The sequence below is a fragment of the Carlito syrichta genome, unplaced genomic scaffold (genome assembly GCF_000164805.1).
Source record: "Carlito syrichta isolate Samal-C Ts95f unplaced genomic scaffold, Tarsius_syrichta-2.0.1 Scaffold316143, whole genome shotgun sequence".
Lineage (NCBI taxonomy): Eukaryota > Metazoa > Chordata > Mammalia > Primates > Tarsiidae > Carlito > Carlito syrichta.
In genome coordinates, this window is record NW_007260239.1 from 64,402 (window position 1) to 84,571 (window position 20,170).

The 20,170-nt window shown below is 40.9% G+C and overlaps 1 protein-coding gene across 1 annotated transcript in view; it reads left to right on the forward strand.

The window, feature by feature from the left end:
• NUP160 (nucleoporin 160) overlaps positions 1 to 20,170 on the forward strand; it is a 75,809-nt gene that overhangs the window by 28,195 nt on the left and 27,444 nt on the right. The window contains exons 10-22 of the mRNA XM_008073779.2: positions 780 to 864; positions 2,949 to 3,017; positions 5,943 to 6,026; positions 6,690 to 6,860; positions 9,560 to 9,659; positions 9,938 to 10,103; positions 11,298 to 11,425; positions 11,508 to 11,668; positions 15,370 to 15,503; positions 16,682 to 16,752; positions 17,426 to 17,585; positions 18,193 to 18,262; positions 19,674 to 19,772. Coding sequence (XP_008071970.1) covers positions 780 to 864; positions 2,949 to 3,017; positions 5,943 to 6,026; positions 6,690 to 6,860; positions 9,560 to 9,659; positions 9,938 to 10,103; positions 11,298 to 11,425; positions 11,508 to 11,668; positions 15,370 to 15,503; positions 16,682 to 16,752; positions 17,426 to 17,585; positions 18,193 to 18,262; positions 19,674 to 19,772 — 1,498 coding nt within the window. The remainder of the gene's footprint in view (positions 1 to 779; positions 865 to 2,948; positions 3,018 to 5,942; positions 6,027 to 6,689; positions 6,861 to 9,559; positions 9,660 to 9,937; positions 10,104 to 11,297; positions 11,426 to 11,507; positions 11,669 to 15,369; positions 15,504 to 16,681; positions 16,753 to 17,425; positions 17,586 to 18,192; positions 18,263 to 19,673; positions 19,773 to 20,170) is intronic.

The window sequence follows — 20,170 nt, forward strand, 5'->3', positions numbered from 1 at the left end:
CTTGGAAGGATCGCCAGAGCCCAGCAGGTTGAGACTGTGGTGGCTGGGAGCGGCCACTGCACTCCAGTCTGTGTGACAGAGTGAGACTCCAACTCAAAAAAAAAAAATTGTAAAACAAACACTTGTGAAATCCCTGCAACACTTGAAGAGGATCCCCTGGAACACAGCTAAAGGACCACTGAACAGAAGCCTTTGGACTCTGTATAACCCTAAAGCCTAGGTAGAATCTAGGAATGATTGCCCCAGGTTGACCCCAAGTCATACCTCAGAAAATACGAGCACACTCCTTGCAGATGGCATTTGAGTAAGTGGTCAGAATGCATAGGTTCTGAAGTCAGGTAAGGGTTAGAATCCTGATTGTGCAACTTACTAGTTGTGATATACCCTAAGCTTCACTTCTACATGTGCAAAATGGGAGTAATATATCTTTCAAAGGACAGGTATAAGTGGTGTCTGGAACTACATTTAGGATAATATATAGCAAATAGTAAATGCAGACTAAAAGTTCACTATTATTTGTATTTGTGTTGAGAGTTTTAATTTCGAGATGGTACCTGTTAAAACTCGGTGAGAAAGAATGCTTCCATAAAAACTAAACTCTGCCAAGAATAAGTTTCTTCTCCTTTTAAAATTGTTTTTGAATCTTTTTAATAGAATTTATTAAGCAGTCATTACAGAGGTTCAGTGATGGTATCCTCCCTGCCCAGATACTGCCAGCAGCAGAAGAATCATTTTTATTCATTTCTGTGTAAACTGATGGCCTTTTTTTTTCTCCACAGGAATGTTGCAGGTCAGTGGAATCCAGTTTTTATGCAGTCTCTGCCAGAAGAAGAAATCATCATCAGAGATGATCAAGACCCCAGAGTAAGCAGCTGCTAAAGTGTTGTATAAGGGGATGATTTACTCCAATCATTATTTTAAAGAGCAGCTGCTGTATCAGTCCGAACTCTCAACTGTAGGTGACAGAAACCAACCTTAAACTGACTTAAGCTCAAAGGAGAATGCGTTGACTTTGCAGCCAAGTTCAGTATTTCTTAGCTTCAGCAATGACTGAAGCAATGCTTTGGCTCTCCTTTCTGTCTCTTCTCTCCTCCTGGTTGGATATGTTTGCTGAGTGAGCATGCATTCTGTGATCTTAGCAACCCCAGTGGACAGAGGCAGCACCTCAGTCCCACATCCTTGAGGTGATACTCACTGGCCTGGGTGGAAGCATGTGCTAATTGCTGATATAATCACTCTGATCAGAAGAAGTGTCCTGGCCTGGCATAGGACACATGTCCAGCTTGTGCCTTGCTGTTGCAGGGTCTGGTGAGTATGGGTGGATAAGAGATTTCTTAGTAAAATGAGAGGAACAGAATCTGGGCAGGCATGAACATTAGGTACCACTGCACTAACCATGTTGGCACATGCACATGAAATAGGAATGAGATGAAGTTAGGAATAAAATTGTAAAAGATCACACAGCAGAGAGTACAATAGGCCAGTCTACACATTTTTCAGGAACACCCTCAGGATAAATGAAAAAAAAATCTGATCCGAGCTTGGTGGCTCAGCCTGTAATCCCACGCTTGGGGAGGCTGAGATGAGTAAATTGCCTGAGCCCACAGGTTCGAGACCTGCCTGGGCAACTTGGCGAGACCTCATCTCTACAATAAATAAAAAATTATCTGGGCATGGTAGTGCGCGCCTGTAGTTACAGCTACTTGGAAGGCTGAGTCGGAAGGATTGCCAGAGCCCAGCAGGTCGAGGCTGCGGTAGCCAGGAGCGACCACTGTACTCCAGTCTGGGCAATAGTGTGAGACTCCAACTCAAAAGAAAAAAGAAAAAAAAAATCTGTCAGTTGATACCTTCGTGTTAAAATGACATTAGAGACTATGGACCCAGAATCTGAAGCAATGACTATTTGCAGGAGTGGAAAACACACTTAAAATATGTTAAATTGAATATTACTAAGTCTTTAATCCCAAGAGTTTATTGGTAATGATTATTTATTGTTCCAGTCAACTATTACTTGGCTGTTGTCTGAAAGCCAAAATCATATACTGCTTATTCAAACTTTTGTCTTTTTTATTTTGATCATTTTTTCATCCACCAGAACCTCGGTAGAAGTGTGGAAACCTTCGAGACCTGCCTGGGCAATTTGGCGAGACCTCATCTCTACAATAAATCAAAAAATTATTAGCCAGGCGTGGTAGCGCGTGCCTGTAGTTCCAGCTACTTGGAAGGCTGAGGTGGAAGGATCGCCGGAGCCCAGCAGGTCGAGGCTGCGGTGGCCGGGAGCGGCCACTGCACTCCAGTCTGGGTGACATAGTGAGACTCCAACTCAAAAAACAAAAAAAACAGACAAAAAAAAGAAGTGAGGAAACTTGAAAGAAAGTCAGTCAAATTTACTACTACAAGGCAAGCCTGGTTGATGAGAATTGGTCAAAACAATCAGGCAGTATGAAATTTCCCATTTTATCCTGTATACGTGATTTCCCTACTCCTGAGAGCCCGTTTTGCAGTTTATCTTGTTTTGTTTACATATAACGCCCATTACTAATGCCTTTTCTTTTAATGAGTACTTTTACAGACGGTGCAGAAACCAGCTTAGTTTAATTGTTCTCTTAATTCGCTTGTGTCACCAGTAAACTGCGTTCACTTCCATTTAAGATTGGCATTTGACAAGGCTTGTGTTCCGGTGGAAGCCACCGAAGCGTGCTATGAGGGGCACACCATTTGCATTATACTTTATCTAGTTCGCTCAAAGACCTTGCAGTCCTCACTTTCAGTGTAAAAACACATAACTGCACCACTGCTTGTTATTGCTTAAATGTAGCAGGGCAAAATGTCCATGTTCATGCGTAGAAACTCAAACATTGGTATTATGTGTTGAATTCTTCCTTCACATTTCTCTGAGTTTTATCTTGTTTAGAATGATACTAATTTTTGTCTTAATGTTCTAACAGGAGATGTACTTGCAGACTCTTTTTACACCAGGACGATTCACAAATGCAACTTTGTGTAAAGCGTTACAGGTCAGCAAGAAAATATTTAATGTTTATTTAAGACTATTTCTTATTTTATTACTATATTATATAATTAATAATTACTATTAACTTTATTTTGCAGCCTGGGCAACATAGTGAGACCCTGTCTCTACAAAAATTTTAAAAATTAGCTGGGCGTGGTGGTGTGCACCTGTAATCACATCAACTACTTCGGGAGGCAGAGGCAAAAGAATCACTTGAGCCCAGGAGTTGGAGTTTGCACTCCAGCCTAGTGACAGACCAAGACCCTGTCTTTTTGTTTTGCATATATTAAGCACTGGATGTATTTTTGTATTTGTATATACATGTGTTTATAAATACTGTTATAATTTTTTTTTAATGTTCCTTCCATTAAATAAGATTTCTTGTGGGAAGATTGGGGCAGGGACGGTTTTCCCAATAACTAGTAAAACATGCCAAAGGTAAAAAGAGAAAATGGGCTGGGCTCGGTGGCTCAGCCTGTAATCTCGCGCTTTGGGAGACCAAGGTGAGTGGATTGCCTGAGCCTGCGGGTTTGAGACCCTCCTGGGCAACTTGGTGAGACCTCATCTCGACAATAAATCAAAAAATTAGCCAGGCGTGGGAGCGCGTGCCTGTAGTTCCGGCTACTTGGAAGGCTGAGGTGGAAGGATCGCCAGAGCCCAGTAGGTCAAGTCTACAGTGGCCGGGAGCGGCCACTGCACTCCTGTCTGGGCGAAAGAGTGGGACCCCAACTCAAAAAAAAAAAAAAAGAGAGAGAGAAAATGTGCCTAACACTATCATAAAAAGATACATTAATGCCAGACATAGTGGCTCACGCCTGTAATTCCAGTATTCTGGGAGGCCAAGACAGGAGGATTGCTTGAGCCTGGGAGTTCAAGACCAGCTTAGGGAACATAGCAAGACCTTGTCTCTACCAAAACTAAAAAAAAGCATTGAAGCTGGGCTCGGTGGTTCAGCCTGTAATCCCACACCTTGGGAGGCTGAGGTGAGTGAATGGCCTGAGCCTGCGGGTTCGAGACCCGCCTGGGCAACTTGGCAAGACCTCATCTCCATAATAAAAATAAAAAAATAGCCGGCCTTGGTGGCTCAGCCTGTAATCCCGCGCCTTTGGGAGACTGAGGTGAGTGGATTGCCTGAGCCCACGGGTTCGAGACCTGCCTGGGCATCGAGACCTCATCTCTACAATAAATCAAAAAATCAGCCAGGTGTGGTAGCACATGCCTGTAATTCTGGCTACTTGGAAGCCTGAGGCGGAAGGATCCCTGGAGCCTGGCAGGTCGAGGCTGTGGTGGCCGGGAGCAGCCACTGCACTCCAGTCTGGGTGACAGAGTGAGACTCCAACTCAAAAAAAAAAAAAAAGACGTTGATGGTATAGTGGTGAGCACAGCTGCCTTCCAAAAACTAAAAAAAAAAAAGTGTGTATATATGTGTGTGTGTGTGTGTGTTTGTGTATTAAAAGCCAGGCATGGTGGTATGCACCTATAGTCTCAGCTACTCAGGAGGCTGAGTTGGAAGGATCACTGGAGGCCAGGAGGAGGTCATGTGGTGAGCGATAATTGTGGCACTGCATTCCAGCCTGGGCAATATGAGACTCTGACTCAAAAAAATAATAATAGCCAGGCATGGTGGCTCATGCCTGTAGTCCCAATACTTTGGGAGGCTGAGGCAAGAGGATTGCCTGAGCCCAGGAGTTCAAGACCAGCCTGGGCAACATGGCAAGACCTCATCTCTATTGTAAATTTTTTAAAAAAATTAACCAGGCGTGGTGGCATACACCTGTAGTCCCAGCTACTTAGAAGGCTGAGCCCAAAAGGTTTAGATAATAATAATAATAACAACATGAAATGCAATAGTCACAGAATTGAAAAGTGCCGTAGAATCTCCTAGTCTGACCTCTCACACAAAGCAGAAATACCTCTGTATTCTCTGATAGACAGTTTTTCAACCTTTAATTGTCTCTCCCTCTAGTTTGTCACTAGTTCTTGTGTGAGTTATTGCTTCCAAACTGTGCCTTTTAAAAGGAAACCTCAACAGCCGGGCATGATGGATGGCTCATTCTGTAATCCTAGCACTTTGAGAGGCCAAGGCGAGAAGATTGCCTGAGCCCAGGGGTTTGAGACCAACCTGGGTAACTTGGTGAGACCTTGTCTCTACAGTAATCACAAAAACTAGCCGGGCGTGGTGGCATGTGTCTGTAGTTCTGGCTACCTGCAAGGCTGAGGCGGAAGGATTGCCTAAGCCCCAGAGGTTGAGTCTGGTGGCCATGAGTGTGCCACTGCACTCCAACCTGGGCAACAGGAGTGAGACTCCAACTCGAATGAATGAATGAATGGAACCCTCAGCCAGACACAGTGGCTCATGTCTGTAATCCCAGCCCTTTGGGAGGTGGAGGTGAGAGCCCATGGGTTTGAGATCAGCTTGGGCAACTTGGTGAGACCTCATCTATACAATAAATCAAGGACGGGCTCGGTGGCTCAGCCTGTAATCCCGCGCTTTGGGAGGCTGAGGTGAGTGAATTGCCTGAGCTTACGGGTTCGTGACCTGCCTGGGCAACTTGGCGAGACCTCATCTCTACAATAAATCAAAAATTAGCCGGGCGTGGTAGTGCGCGCCTGTAGTTCCAGCTCCTTGGAAGGCTTAGGTGGAAGAATCGCCTGAACCCGGCAGGTAGAGACTGCAGTGGCTGTGAGTGTGCCACTGCACTCCAGCCTTTTAGGGATGTCTTTTTTTCAGAATTTCATAGAACATATTTTTTTTCTATAAAGCAACCCTTCAGTTCGTCTTCCTCCAGACTAAATATACCCAGGTTCTTAACTTTCTTCCAGTCTCTGTTGTATAGTTGTACATTGCCTTAGCACCTTCTAAACTGGAGTGTTTTTCATTCAGTTCTGAGTATCATGTGGTACTCTAAAATGTCTCTTTTCATTTTAGATTTTCTGCCGAGGAACTGAGAGGAATTTGGATCTTTCCTGGAGTGAACTGAAGAAAGAAGTTACTTTAGCTGTTGAAAATGAGGTGAGGTTTGGGTATTGAAAGAATGATAATATCTTGCATCTTGACATACAGAAAATTGTTACTGAGGTATTGTAATTGTTCACTTGACTTTATTGTTGGAAATATAAATATTTAAGACTTTTAATAAGAGTGCTAGATATATATTTGTGTAATTATCATTTAATACATAAGGAATCTTCATTTAGCTATAGCTTAGTAAAATGGCAACTTTATGTATATTATATATAATATTTACACATAATTTAATATTTGATATATATTATGTATCATCACATATATAATATATATATCATATATATTCTTTTTTCCTTTAAGTCGTCCAGGCTAGAGTGCATTGGCACCACCATGGCTCATCTCAGCCTCAACCTCCAGGGCTCAGGCAGTCTTTCCACCTCAGCCTCCCAAGTAGCTGGGCCTACAGGTGTGCACCACCATGCCTGGCTACATTTTTTTTTTTAATTTTTTTTTTGTAGAAATGAGGTCTCACTCTGTTGCCTAGGCTGGTCTCGAACTCCTAGGCTCAAGCAGTTTTCCTGCCTCAGCCACCCAAAGTGCTGGGATTACAGGTGTGATCCACTGTGCCTAGCTGACAATTATATTTTTTTTAGAGAAATATTGTGTATGGTATCAAGAGTTTAATTTCTTTCCTTTCTTCTTCACCAGCTTCTAGGAAGTGTAACAGAGTACGAATTCTCCCAGGAGGAGTTTCGAAGTCTACAACAGAATGTCTGGTGCAAGTTCTATGCCTGCTGTCTTCAGTACCAAGAAGCCCTCTCTCATCCTGTTGCCCTACATTTGAATCCACACACAAACATGGTGTGCCTGCTGAAAAAAGTAAGAGCTGAAGCATAGACAAGAGCTTCCTTTTTGCCTTTTTTTTTTTTTTTGGAAACAAGTTCTCTCTCTGTTGCCCAGGCTGGCCAGCAGCATGCAGTGGCATGATTATAGCTCATTGCAGCCTTGAACTCCTGGACTCTGTCAGTCCTTTGCCTCAGCCTTCAGAGTCGCCGGACTGCAGGTGCACACCACCATACCCAGCTAGTTTAAATTTTTTTCTGTACAGATAAGACCTCACTATGTTGGCCAGGTTAGTCTCAAACTTGTGGCCTCAGGTGATCTGCTTCAGTGCTGAGTTATAGGTGTGAGCCACTGCACCCGGTTGAGAACTTCTTTATACCATTCAGTGGGTCTTGCAGAAATGTTAATGTGGCAGATAGTGTGATTAGTTTTTAGGACTTTGTGTTTATATTTTTTATTTCCTAAAATCATGATTCATTTATTTAGATAGTTTACTGCATTATGTATACTTTTTTGCATTTTACTTTATTGTCACTTATTTACTTTGCATATTGAAGTAATTTCAAACCTAAGGTAAGATGTATAGGAATAGCATAAAGAATTTCTGTATACCCTTCACCCATATTCATCATTTGCTAACTCACTTGCTTTGTTTTGTTTTTCTTTTCTTTTCTTTTTTTTTCTTTGAGTTGGAGTCTCACTCTGTCGCCCAGACTGGAGTGCAGTGGCTGCTCCCGGCCACCGCAGCCTCGACCTGCTGGGCTCCGGCGATCCTTCCACCTCAGCCTTCCCAGTAGCCAGAATTACAGGCATGCACTACCACGCCCGGCTGATTTTTTTATTTATTGTAGAGATGAGGTCTCGCTGCCCAGGCAGGTCTCGAACCTGCGGGCTCAGGCAATCCACTCACCTCAGCCTCCCAAAGGCGCGGGATTACAGGCTGAGCCACCGAGCCTGGCCTCTTTTTTTTTTTTTTTTTTTTAAAGATAGGGTCTTGCTCTATTGCCCGAGCTCAAGTGCAATGACATGATCATGGCTCACCACAACCTCAACATCCTGGGCTCAAGCAGTCATCCTATTTGAGTAGCTAGGACTTTAGGCACATGCCACCATGCCTGGCTAATTTTTTTTTTTTTGTAAAGGCAGTGTCTTGCTATTTTACCCAGGCTGGTCTCAAACTTCTGGCCTCAAGCAATCCTCCCACCTTAGCCTCTCAAAGTACTGGGATTATAACTGAATCACCATACCTGGCCTGTTTTTATTATATAAATTCATATAATTTTATTCCTGAAAAGTTCGTTGTGGACATCATGTCCTTCTATCCTTAAATATTTCAGCATGTATCTAAGAACAAGAATGTTCTCGCTCTCCTTTTTTTTTTTTTTAAAGAGATGGTGTCTTGCTTTGTTGCCCAGGCTGCTCTCAAACACCTGGGCTCAAACAGTCCTTCCACCTTGGCCTCCCAAAGGGTTGGAATTATAAGTGTGAGTCACCATGCCAAGCCAAGAATATTCTTTTATTTTTTTGAGTTGGAGTCTCACTCTGTTGCCCAAACTTGAGTTCAGCTCCAGCAATCCTTCCGCCTCAGCCTTCCAAGTAGCTGGAACTACAGGCGTGCACTACCACGCCCGACTGATTTTTTGATTTATTGCAGAGATGAGGTCTCGCTGCCCAGGTGGGTCTCGAACCCGCGGGCTCAGGCAATCCACTCACCTCAGCCTCCCAAAGGCGCGGAATTACAGGCTGAGCCACCAAGCCCAGCTAGGAATATTCTTTTAAATAGCTACACCACAATTTAAAAATTAGGGAATTTGATATGACATAATATTATACAGTTTGTGTTCAAATTTTACCAAATATTGGCTGGGTACGTTGGCTCATGCCTGTAATCCCAGCACTTTGGGAGATCAACAAGGAGTTCGAGACCAGCCTGGGTAACATAGTAAGACCTTGTTTCTCAGCTGGGCTCAGTGGCTCAGCCTGTATTCCTAGCACTTTTGGAAGCCAAGGTGAGTGAATTGCCTGAGCCTGCGGGTTATAGACCAGCCTGGGCAACTTAGCGAGACCTCATCTCTACAATAAATAAAAAATTATCCAGGTGTGGTAGCACAAGCCTGTAGTGCCAGCTACTTGGAAGGCTGCGGCAGACGGATTGCAGGAGCCCAGCAGGTTGATGCTGGGGTGACCGTGAGTGTGCTACTGGACTCCAGCCTGGGTGACAGAGTGAGACTCCAACTCAAAAAAAAAGAAGTTATCTCTACAAAAGATACAAAAATTAGGCAGGCATGGTGGCACATACCTGTAGACCCAACTACAAGGGGAGCTAAGATGTAAGGATCATTTGAGCCCAGGAAGTCAAGGGTACACTGAACCAGGAACGTGCCACTGCCCTCCACGCTGGGTGACAGAGTGAGACACTGTCTCAGTTTTTTTTTAACCAAATATATATATTTTATGTAGTTAAAATTTTGCCAATTAGTTATGATTTTTCTTCCTGATCAAGGACCCAAGATCTAATATATACCCAGATGTCATGTTTCTCTAGCTTAATCTTGAACTGTTACCAGCCTTTCTTTGTCTTTCATGACAGTGACATTGTTAGAAGACTGCCTGTTGTTTGTGTCCCTAGACTTGGAATTATCTGATGTTTCCTTCTTATAAGATTCACATCTGAATTATTTTATACATTTAAAATATTCAATGAAGAAATGTAACCAGTAGATTTATATTTTTAGGGGTACCTGTCTTTCCTCGTGCCCACTTCCTTAGTGGACCATTTGTATTTCCTGCCTGATGAGAACCTTTTGACAGAGGATGAGACAGCCATATCTGATGGTAATAATAATTGTGAAGTCCATACTTAATCCCCTTCTTACATGAGCCCCTCTATACTTTGTTTCAAATAGATATAACAAACACTGATTGCCACAGTGACCTGTGCTTATCCCTATAGCATGCTGTAGATATTTTAAGGAAAACTGAAGAGACTAAGCATCTCTGAGACCTCAGATAGATTCCCTGGCATTTAATCAAGAGTGTCTTATTTTAATATAATTCAATTAATAGATCATAATTGGCTTGAAACATGCATGTTAACTTTGTCTTACTTGTAGATGTAGATGTCGCTCGGGATGTCACATGTCTTATAAAATGCCTCCGACTGATTGGAGAGTCAATAACTATGGATATGTCAGTTACAATGGAAATGAGTTGTCAAAACTTACAGTCTCCAGAAAAGGCTGCAGAACAGATTCTGGAAGATTTGATCACTATTGATGTGTAAGGAGAATTTAGGGTAAAGTGCATTTTCTAATGGAAATTCAGCAATTTTTAGTACAAAAGTTGGTTTTTTAAATGAACATTCCAGAGTGTACAAAGTAGTGACTTAAAATTCAAGTGATTTGCTATGATTCAAAATAGGTATTTCAGCCGGGCTTAGTGGCTCAGCCTGTAATCCCTCACCTTGGGAGGCTGGGGTGAGTGGATTGCCTGAGCCCGCAGGTTCAAGACCCGCCTGGGCAACTTGGCGAGACCTCATCTCTACAATAAATCAAAAAATTAGCCGGGCCTGGTAGCGCGCACCTGTAATTCCGGCTACTCGGGAGGCTGAGGCGGAAGGATCGCCAGAGCGCTGTAGGCCGAGGCTGTGGTGGCTGGGAGTGGCCACTGCACTCCAGTCTGGGTGACAGAGTGAGACTCCAATTCAAAAAAAAAATATAGGTATTTCAGCTTTCTATTTTTTTCTTTTTCTTTGCACATATATACATATTTTTTTAATTTAAAAAATTTCTTTTTTGCTAGTTGATTCAGCAGATGAGTGTTAAACACTCCTTAGCTATTTCCACTTTTAAGCCGAAAAAATGTAACTACATATGACCTCAAGTCTAGAAGCAGTCTCATAAAATACTATATAGCTATTAACTGTTAACTGAGCTACGAATTCTAAAAAGTAAAAATATTTTTCTGACATTCATGTTTGTCTGTCTTTTTTGGAAAAAAGAGGGGAAATTTGTTGTGTGGGATGAAAGTATCTTGTATGTCAGAGTGATTCTGTCTTTTTTTTTTTTTTGAGTCGGAGTCTCACTCTGTCACCCAGACTGGAGTGCAGTGGCCACTCCCGGCCACCACAGCCTCGACCTGCTGGGCTCTGGCGATCCTTCCACCTCAGCCTTCCAAGTAGCTAGAACTACAGGCGCGTGCTACCACACCCGGCTAATTTTTTTGATTTATTGTACAGATAAGGTCTTACCAAGTTGCCCAGGCGGGTCTTGAACCCACATGCTCAGGCAATCCACTCACCGCAGTCTCCCAAAGGCGTGGGATTACAGACTGAGACACCGAGCCCGGCTTGATTCTGTGTTTTTTATTATGTGGCTGGTTTTCCTATTTGAAAAATCATTTAGCTTCTGGGATGTACAGAACCTGTTTTATAGATTTTCAGTACTAATCAGAGTTTTCTAATTATCCTTATAGAGAAAATGTAATGGAGGATATTTGTAGTAAACTGCAGGAGATTAGGAACCCAATCCATGCCATTGGAGTTCTTATACGTGAAATGGATTATGAAACAGAAGTGGAAATGGAAAAGGGATTTGATCCAGGTAAATGACAGAGCAACGAATGTGCCAGTTTGATTTAGAGAAAGCAGTGACACATTTAACTCCATGTTTCTTCTTATGACAGCTCAACCTTTGAATATTCGAATGAATCTTTCCCAGCTCTATGGTGGTACCACAGCTGGGCATATTGTGTGCAGAGGTGTGTGTAAAATCGCCAGTACTCGCTTCATTATCTGCCGAGACCTTTTGATCTTACAGCAGCTATTAATGAGACTAGGAGATGCAGTAAGTACTACTTCAGGGAGAATTTATAAAATCTAAAACCTTGGCAGACCTGTGGACACATAGCAAAATGTCAGTTTTGCCAGCACATACTTTTGTCTTTGTTTACGGCTTCATCCCCCATGCTTGGCCTTTTAGATACGCTATATAATATTTGTTGAGTTAAAATGAATAGACATTATAATTTTTTCAAGATTGCAGATTAAGAACATATATGAAGCAGATTGTTTTACTCTATACATGATCCTTTGTAGGTATAACAGTGGAAAGTTTTCCCAGGTTGTCTCTCCCAAAATTTAGTCCTTTGCACTCGAAGGTTCCCTCTCAGAGGACATAAAGAGATCGCTGGTGATCATACAGGATAACTTATACAAGGTCAAGTTTTTCAAAAATTTATATTTCATTGAGGTTTTCTACTTAAATTGTGCAAAAACGCAAATAAAGAAATGGAATATATACTGAGATATACATTAAAAATATCAGCTGGCATCCCATGGAAAGTGAAGTCACAGTGGGTACCAACACTTCATTGTGACAGAAGGAAGTGATAAAGAGCATTTGTATAAGAAAGGCCTCTTGGGTATACCCTTTGTGTCATATGGCATAACTTGAAAAGATAAATAAGCAAGTTAAGTATATTTTTTAAAAAAAGACTTGACTTTGAAGGCTTGTATGGAAGTATTAAACAGTGCAGATCAAATATATCTGCACTGAGTCGGAAATGTAAAATTGGAAAAGTAATATTCTTTTGATAAATTTCATTTTGTGATTTCATAATTTACGATTAGAAATTTTTTTTACCCATTTACTTAGTTTGCAGAACAATGGCAACACAAAAAGACAAAGTGAGAGTTAGAAACAGCAGCAAAAATGAATTATATATATTTTTTTTATTTTTTTATTTTTTTTTGAGTTGGAGTCTCACTCTATCACCCAGACTAGAGTGCAGTGGCCGCTCCCGGCCACCGTAGCCTCGACCTGCTGGGCTCCGGCAATCCTTCCACCTCAGCCTTCCAAGTAGCCGGAATTACAGGCATGTGCTACCACTCCCGGCTGATTTTTTGATTTATTATAGAGATGAGGTCTCTCCAAGTTGGCCAGGCGGGTCTCGAACCTGTGGGCTCAGGCAATCCACTCTCCTCATCCTCCCAAAGTGCTGGGATTACATATATTTAGACTTTTATATTAAAAAGTTAGAAAAAATAAACATTGATGTGGAAGAAAATGATAGTAGCAATAGTGGTATCATCCCACCAAGAAATAGAAAGTGATAGCTGCTGGACATGGTGGTTCATGCCTGTAATCCCAGCACTTTGGGAGGCAAAGTCAAGAGGATTGCCTGATTTAGGGGTTCGAGACCAGCCTGAGTAATATGGCGAGACCTCACCTCTACCTGTGGTTCCAGCTACTTAGAAGACTGAGGTGGAAGGATCACCTGAGCCCAGCAGGTCGAGACTGTGGTGGCTGTGAGTGTGCCACTACACTTCAGCCTGGGCAATAAAGTGAGACTCTGACTCAAAAAAAAAAAGAAGAAGAAGAAGAAAATTACCTTTCTGCCTATAGTTAGAAATCCCACTGGTCTCTGTCAGTAATCTCTTTCTTTTTTAAAAAAATTATTTGAAATAGAGAAAGGATCTCACTATGTTGTCCAGGCTTGTCTTGAACTCCTGGGTTTGAGCATTCCTTCCACCTTGACCTCCCAAAGTTCTGGGATTAACACTCATGAACCAGTGTTCTTGGCCTCACTAATCTCTGAGCCTGGCAAGGAAGCTCTGATTAAACCCATGTATGTTAATATGTAAATAGCTGAAATTCCTTTGAGGCTCCAGAGATATTTATGCTGTTTAAATCAGAACTTATTAATTCAGATAATTCTACCATTGCAAATGGTAGAATTTCAGGCAATATTAAGAAAAAAACATTTAGGAAGATAATTTGTTTAAGACTGTCAGGGAGAAACAGGAACCTTTCCTGACAGTCTGTCACTTAGGTTAGTTAGCCCTTACTATCTTTTTAATCCGTGTAGATTCTTCCATTTCTTCAGGTTTTCTTTTTTACTTAATTATTTTAAACTTTTTAGAGATAGAGTCTCACTCTGCATTGCATTGGCATGATCATAGCTCACTGTAACCTTGAGCTCCTGGGCTCAAGCAATCCTCCTGTTTCAGTCTTTTTTGTTATTATTATTATTTTTTTAAATTAAATTTATTTATTCTTTATTTTTATTTATTTATTTATTTATTTTGAGTTGGAGTCTCACTCTGTCGCCCAGACTGGAGTGCAGTGGCCGCTCCCGGTCACCGCAGCCTCGACCTGCTGGGCTCCGGCGATCCTTCCGCCTCAGCCTTCCGACTAGCCGGAATTACAGGCACATGCTACCACACCCCGCTAATTCTTTGATTTTATTATAGAGATGAGGTCTCACCAAGTTGCCCAGGCGGGTCTCGAACCCGCGAGCTCAGGCAATCCACTCACCTCAGCCTCCCAAAGTGCGGGATTACAGGCTGAGCCACCGAGCCCGGCCAATTAAGTTGATTTTAAAGATGTGGGTACAATTCAGGGTTGGGTATACAAATTTTCATTATGCAGGTACCCTTGTACTTCAGTCTCTTAAGTAACTAGGACTGCAGACACATGCCACTATGCCTGGCTCATTTTTAAATGTATATTGTGTTTGTTTGTTTTTTGTGGAAATAGGGTCTTGCTATGTTGCCCAGACTGACCCTAAGCCATCTTCCCACCTCAACCTCCCAGAGCACGAGGATTACAGGCATGAGCCACTGCACCCAGCCGTTTTTTTTGTTTGTTTTTTAAATAATAACCTTTGTCTTTTTCTAAACTCAGAAGTAATAGTCATTATTGTAGAACCTTTATAAAATATATGTAAGCAAAACAAATATTTATCTATAATCTTGTACCCATTGATAACAACTATTTAAATATAGCTTATATTTAATAGTATTAAAGCATAGTGTATATTTAGCATCTTTTTAGCATGTATTCAAACTAGAGTGCATTTTAATAATATTAAATGTGTATTTTGTTATATACCCTTTTTTCTATGCAAATAGGTTTTTGGTTTGTTTATAAAATTGAAATATGCTATATAGTGTCTTTTGTACTCTGGTTGTTTTTGTTCTTCCACTTTATATATCGCAGCAGCCTTTTCCCATATTATGAAGTATTCTAGAACATTATTTTTGATAGTCACCTAGTGTAATTTTAATGTATTTAGCCAGTTCCCTTTTTGACCATCCAAGTTGTTGCCAGTCTTTCCTTTCTACCTGTAACTTTCTATAAATATCTGGTTTTATCTCTGGGATAAATTCTAGGAACTAGGATTGATCTGTCGCAGGTCATGCACATTTTTAAGGCTTTTGGTAGTATTGCCAAATTTGCCTTTAGTCGTCATACTGGCTTTTTACCAAACACCAACAACATAAGAGAGGATTTAGATTTCCTTGTTCCTCTTCTTTACCATCAGTTTCCATGACTTGGTGAGCTGTTTTTTATTATTTTGAGGCCATTATTGTTTGAGAAGATATTTTGTCACTTGCTATCCCAAGATGTAATCAGTGTGTTGCTTTCATAATATTATTCCCTTTGTGACTGTGTGTGTTATTTTGTTTTTTCTCCACCTGAGACATATGAGTTACCATTACTGCTATTGTTTATTGTCTTATCCCCTCTCCTATCACGCATAGGTGATTTTGGGAGCTGGTCAGCTCTTTCAAGCTCAGCAAGACCTCCTGCATCGAACAGCTCCCCTGCTCTTATCTTATTACCTCATTAGATGGGGCAGTCAGTGCTTGGCAACTGATGTTCCACTTGACACGCTGTAAGTTTCATGATCCCAATTGTGTTGAAAACCAATTGCGAATTTGTTTCTTCCAATGTCTTAAAGGGGAAAAAGTTTTAACATTATACTGTAAAGATTATAAGCCTTTAAGATGCAGAGAACTGCCAGGCTCGGTGGCTCAGCCTGTAATCCCGCACCTTTGGGAGCCTGAGATGAGTGGATTGCCTGAGCCTGTGGGTTCGAGACCCGCCTGGGCAGCAAGACCTCATCTCTACAATAAAAATCAAAAAATCAACCGGGCATGGTAGCTCATGCCTGTAATTCCGGCTACTTGGAAGGCTGAGGCGGAAGGATCACCTGAGTCCAGTAGGCGAGGCTGCGGTGGCCGGCAGCGGCCACTGCATTCCAGTCTGGGCGACCGAGTGAGACTCCAACTCAAAAAAAAAAAAAAAAAGATGCAGAGAACCGATTGGGCGCAGTGGCTCACACCTGCAATCCCAGCACTTTGGGAGGCGGAGGCGAGATAATTGCCTGAGCCCATGGGTTTGATACCAGCCTGGGCAACATGACGAGACCTCATATCTACAATAAATCAAAAATTTAGCTGAGTGGTTTGGTGGCACACGCCTGGAGTTCCAGCTACTTGGAAGGATCACCTGAGCCCAGCAGGTCGAGGCTGTGGTGGCCATGAGCAGTGTGCCACTGCAGTTCAGCCTGGGTGACAGAGTCGGACTCTGACTCAAAAAAAAAGATGTAGAGAGCTTTTAGATGCTCCAATTTCTAAAGGTTGAAGGCAACTTACAAGAATTAAAATAACAAATGTATTTTTTATTTTATGTATATACTTATTATGTTATATGTATGTAATGTATAGATAAATCACGTTGAAGGTAAAATAATAAGATAAAGCCAGAAGAAAAGTAGGCCATACAAAAAAACGTTGTGCTAGTTATTAAAGGTAAGCTGAGCTTCTTTATAATGAAAGGAAAAAAGCAGATAAAGCAGCCCATTGGCTCTGGCTCCTCATTGAAGAGTCACTGAGTGATCTGATGGGCAGAGTCTAGTCTAAATCATGATGTGTTCCAGTTTCCTTTGTGCTTTCAGGGGAGCTCTTATGTGCAACCTATTAATTAAATTGACAGTGTTCTTAGTAGATAACTTGAAGGAATGTTTGCATAGGAAAATTTATTAAGCTGTCTTTTCTTCTTTTCTCACAGAAATTCTAATCTGCAACATTTATCAGTACTGGAACTAACAGACTCTGGTTCTTTAATAGCAAATAAGTTTGGTAAGGAGTGAACTGTGTATACACCTGGTTTTAACCTGGGACTTTATTCATTCACGTGGTCTTTTAACACCTTCTCTGTAGAAAGGTTGGCTACGCTCTTGGTGTTCACTTTAAGAGGACGTGAGCAAGCGGTTGCCTGAGACTTCTTGTTGGGGGAAGGGGGTCTATGAAATACAGTCCCAGATCTACAGTAATTAAGGTGTGGGGTGTGTGTGTGTGTGTGTGTGTGTGTGTGTGTGTGCTGTTTTGATTTACTAAGTGCATAATAGCTTTTGTAGTCTTGTCTTAGCCAACAAATATTTAAAAGGAGCCCTCTCCTATGCTTGAACACCCATAATTCTAGGGAATTTATTTTGTATTATTGTGGTATAATATGAAACTCGAAATCTTGGGATTAACTGTATTATAAAGAGTTTCTAGGAAAGGCACTTAGGTGTAGTAAGACCAGTGAAAAGAAATACCTAACATTAATTTAATGCATTTTTTTTTGCATTTGTATAGTACTTTATCGTTTACAATCTGCTTTTATTTATATTGTCACTGATTATATACATGATTCATTTTCTATTTTGAAGTGATAAATGTTCTTTGTTACAGGCATAAAATGAATTGTCTTAACTGAAAATTGATAATTATCACAAGTTTGTGATTTTCATAATTTTTTCTTTTTAAGTATCTATCCCTCAGACAATTGTGGAGTTATTCTTCCAGGAAGTTGCAAGAAAACACATTATATCTCATCTTTTCTCTCAGCCAAAGGCACCTCTAAGCCAAACTGGATTGAATTGGCCTGAAATGATTTCTGCAGTTACCAATTATTTATTGCAGCTTTTGTATCCTTTTGTTTAAAAGCCACTTGAAGGGTCTCTTCTATCTAAGTAGTCTAAGGCTCTTATTTTGCCTCTGTAATAAAGAATTTTAGTGAGGTTTGGTGCTTACCCCTCAACAAGATAATTGTTTTCAGATAGGATCCAAATTTTTATTTTATTATACATTTTGCTCAGGAGTTGACCAAGATTTCATCATTGTACACGCATTTAATACTTGGGTCCCTTTAAGATATTCATTCAGCAGATATTTAATGAATGACTTTATGCCAGGCACGATGATGTGTTCTACATGTCCACTGGCACCAATAATTGTGTCTGCAGTATACCAGCTGGAATTGGAAATTGACCATCCAGGAATGAAATGCATGCGTTAGTGAGTCCATAGTTAACTGAGTGACAAGGCCCCTTTATATATATATAACCTTCACTGTATTTGTCTAATGCTAAGGTTATATAGTGATGTGGAGAGAACCTGTGCTTGGCCACTTTCTCTTTACCTTTTTTATCTTTAATTAAGCTATTTCATGGACTCTTCTAAATTTTATGCCCAATAGATATCTATTTAAGTTTTGTTGTAAGAAAGTAAGAAATTTCCTTAACAAATGATTAGATGGCCTAGCAATCCCGGTTGTCTCTTTCTAGAATGTTTGATGGGAAATTGTCAGTATGTACAATTGCAGGTGAGTTCTTTGGAACATTTTATGTTGAATCATTCTTGTGAAGAATGGGATTGCTGTGATTTTTTTCTTTGTATATGTTAACTGCATTTTAATTGACCTGATAATAAAAACCACAATAATTTAAGCTTGTTTATGCCAAGACATATCCCAAAGACATTTCCTGTACTCAGTCATGCCACACTGAATGTGCCCAATCTTACCTGATCTCAGAAGTTAAACAGGGTTGGGACTGGTTAGTACTTGGATGGGAGACTGCCTAGGAATATTAGGTGCTAGAGGCTTTTTTTTAAAAATGATAAGATTTTTTTTTTAATTTTTGTGTTGGAGTTTCACTCTGTAGCTCAGACTGGAGTGCAGTGGCACGCTCCCGGCCACCGCGCCTTGCCCTGCTGGGCTCTGGCAATCCTTCCGCCTCAGCCTTCCAAGTAGCTGGAACTACAAGCACGCGCTACCACACCCGGCTAATTTTTTATTTATTGTAAAGATGAAGTCTCGCCAAGTTGCCCAGGCAGGTCTCAAACCCATGGGCTCAGGAATCCACTTGCCTCGGCCTCTCAAAGTGCTGGGATTACAAGCTGAGCCACTGAACCCAACCAAGATTTTTTAAAAGAGGGTTTTCTCTGCTTCTTTAGTGTGTTTTGTTTGTTTGGGTTTTTGGTTTTTTGGGGTTTTTGTTGTTTTTTTTTTTTTTTTTGAGTTGGATTCTTACTCTGTTGCCCAGGCTGGTGTGCAGTGGCACACTCATGGCCACCACAGCCTCAGTCCACTGGACTCAGGTGATCCTTCTGCCTCCAGCCTTATAGCTGGAACTGCAAGCATGTGCCACCAACACCCGGCTAATTTTTTGATTTATTGTATAGACAAGGTCTTTCCAAATTGCCCAGGCTGATCTCAAACCCCTGCACTCGGCAATCCTCTCACCTCGGCCTCCCAAAGTCCTGGGATTACAGGCATGAGCCCCCGCGCCAGGCCTTTATCTTTCTTGATAATGTTATTCCTAACATAATTTTTTCTACAGCATCTTTTTTTCTTAATTCTCTCTGCTAGATGTTGTTTTTCAAATCATAATGTAAGCGTACCATTGTCTTCATATAAATGCTTTACTGAAATCTAGTCACTGAATGAGTAAATAGCAAAAATTGGAAAATTGGTAAGATATAAAATACATGTGTGTGTGTGTGTGTGTGTGTTTTACCAGATTCCTGTTTGCTTTCTTAAGACGTTTGAACCAAAATAACATAAATAATAACTTGTTAATTAACAGGGTTAGGTTTCTTAAATCTCCAAATGATTCAGGAAATAGTGTTTGTATTGACCAAACACTAACTTCTCTCCCTGTATGAAAAAGAATTAGAAATCTCCTTAAGCAATGTTTGTTTTCTAATCAGAAAGCATCTTTTATGCCTTTAAGAATTATATTCAGATGCTACATCCCTGGTGTCAAGTCAATGTTGGTTCCTGTCGATTTATGCTGGGACGATGTTACCTAGTTACAGGACAAGGACACAAGGTAAACCGAATTTGAGTGATGAATAAACTTTGGTACAGGGAAGATGTTTAGTTTCTGTCTGACTAGGTTGTAGGGAGTGGGAAGCATGGAATCCTCTAGATAAGGATAAAGAAGACTGTGCTAATGTCTAGGAAGACATTTATGCATGTGAGGACTATTCGGCTTCTGGTACTTTTTGGTTTAATTAGGACAGTAAAAGAAGATGAATTTTTATAAATCAAGTTTATTAACTGAGTTGTTTGTTTTCATTGTGTCTTTTTTTTTTAATGCTGCTTTTTCTCATTATAGTGGTTTATATTTTTAATTTTTTTCCTGACGTCCTATTATATAAATTTAAACTTAGAAAAAAATTTGGGGGGCAACCCCTTTTCAGGTCCCCTCCCACTTGGTAGCTTTTT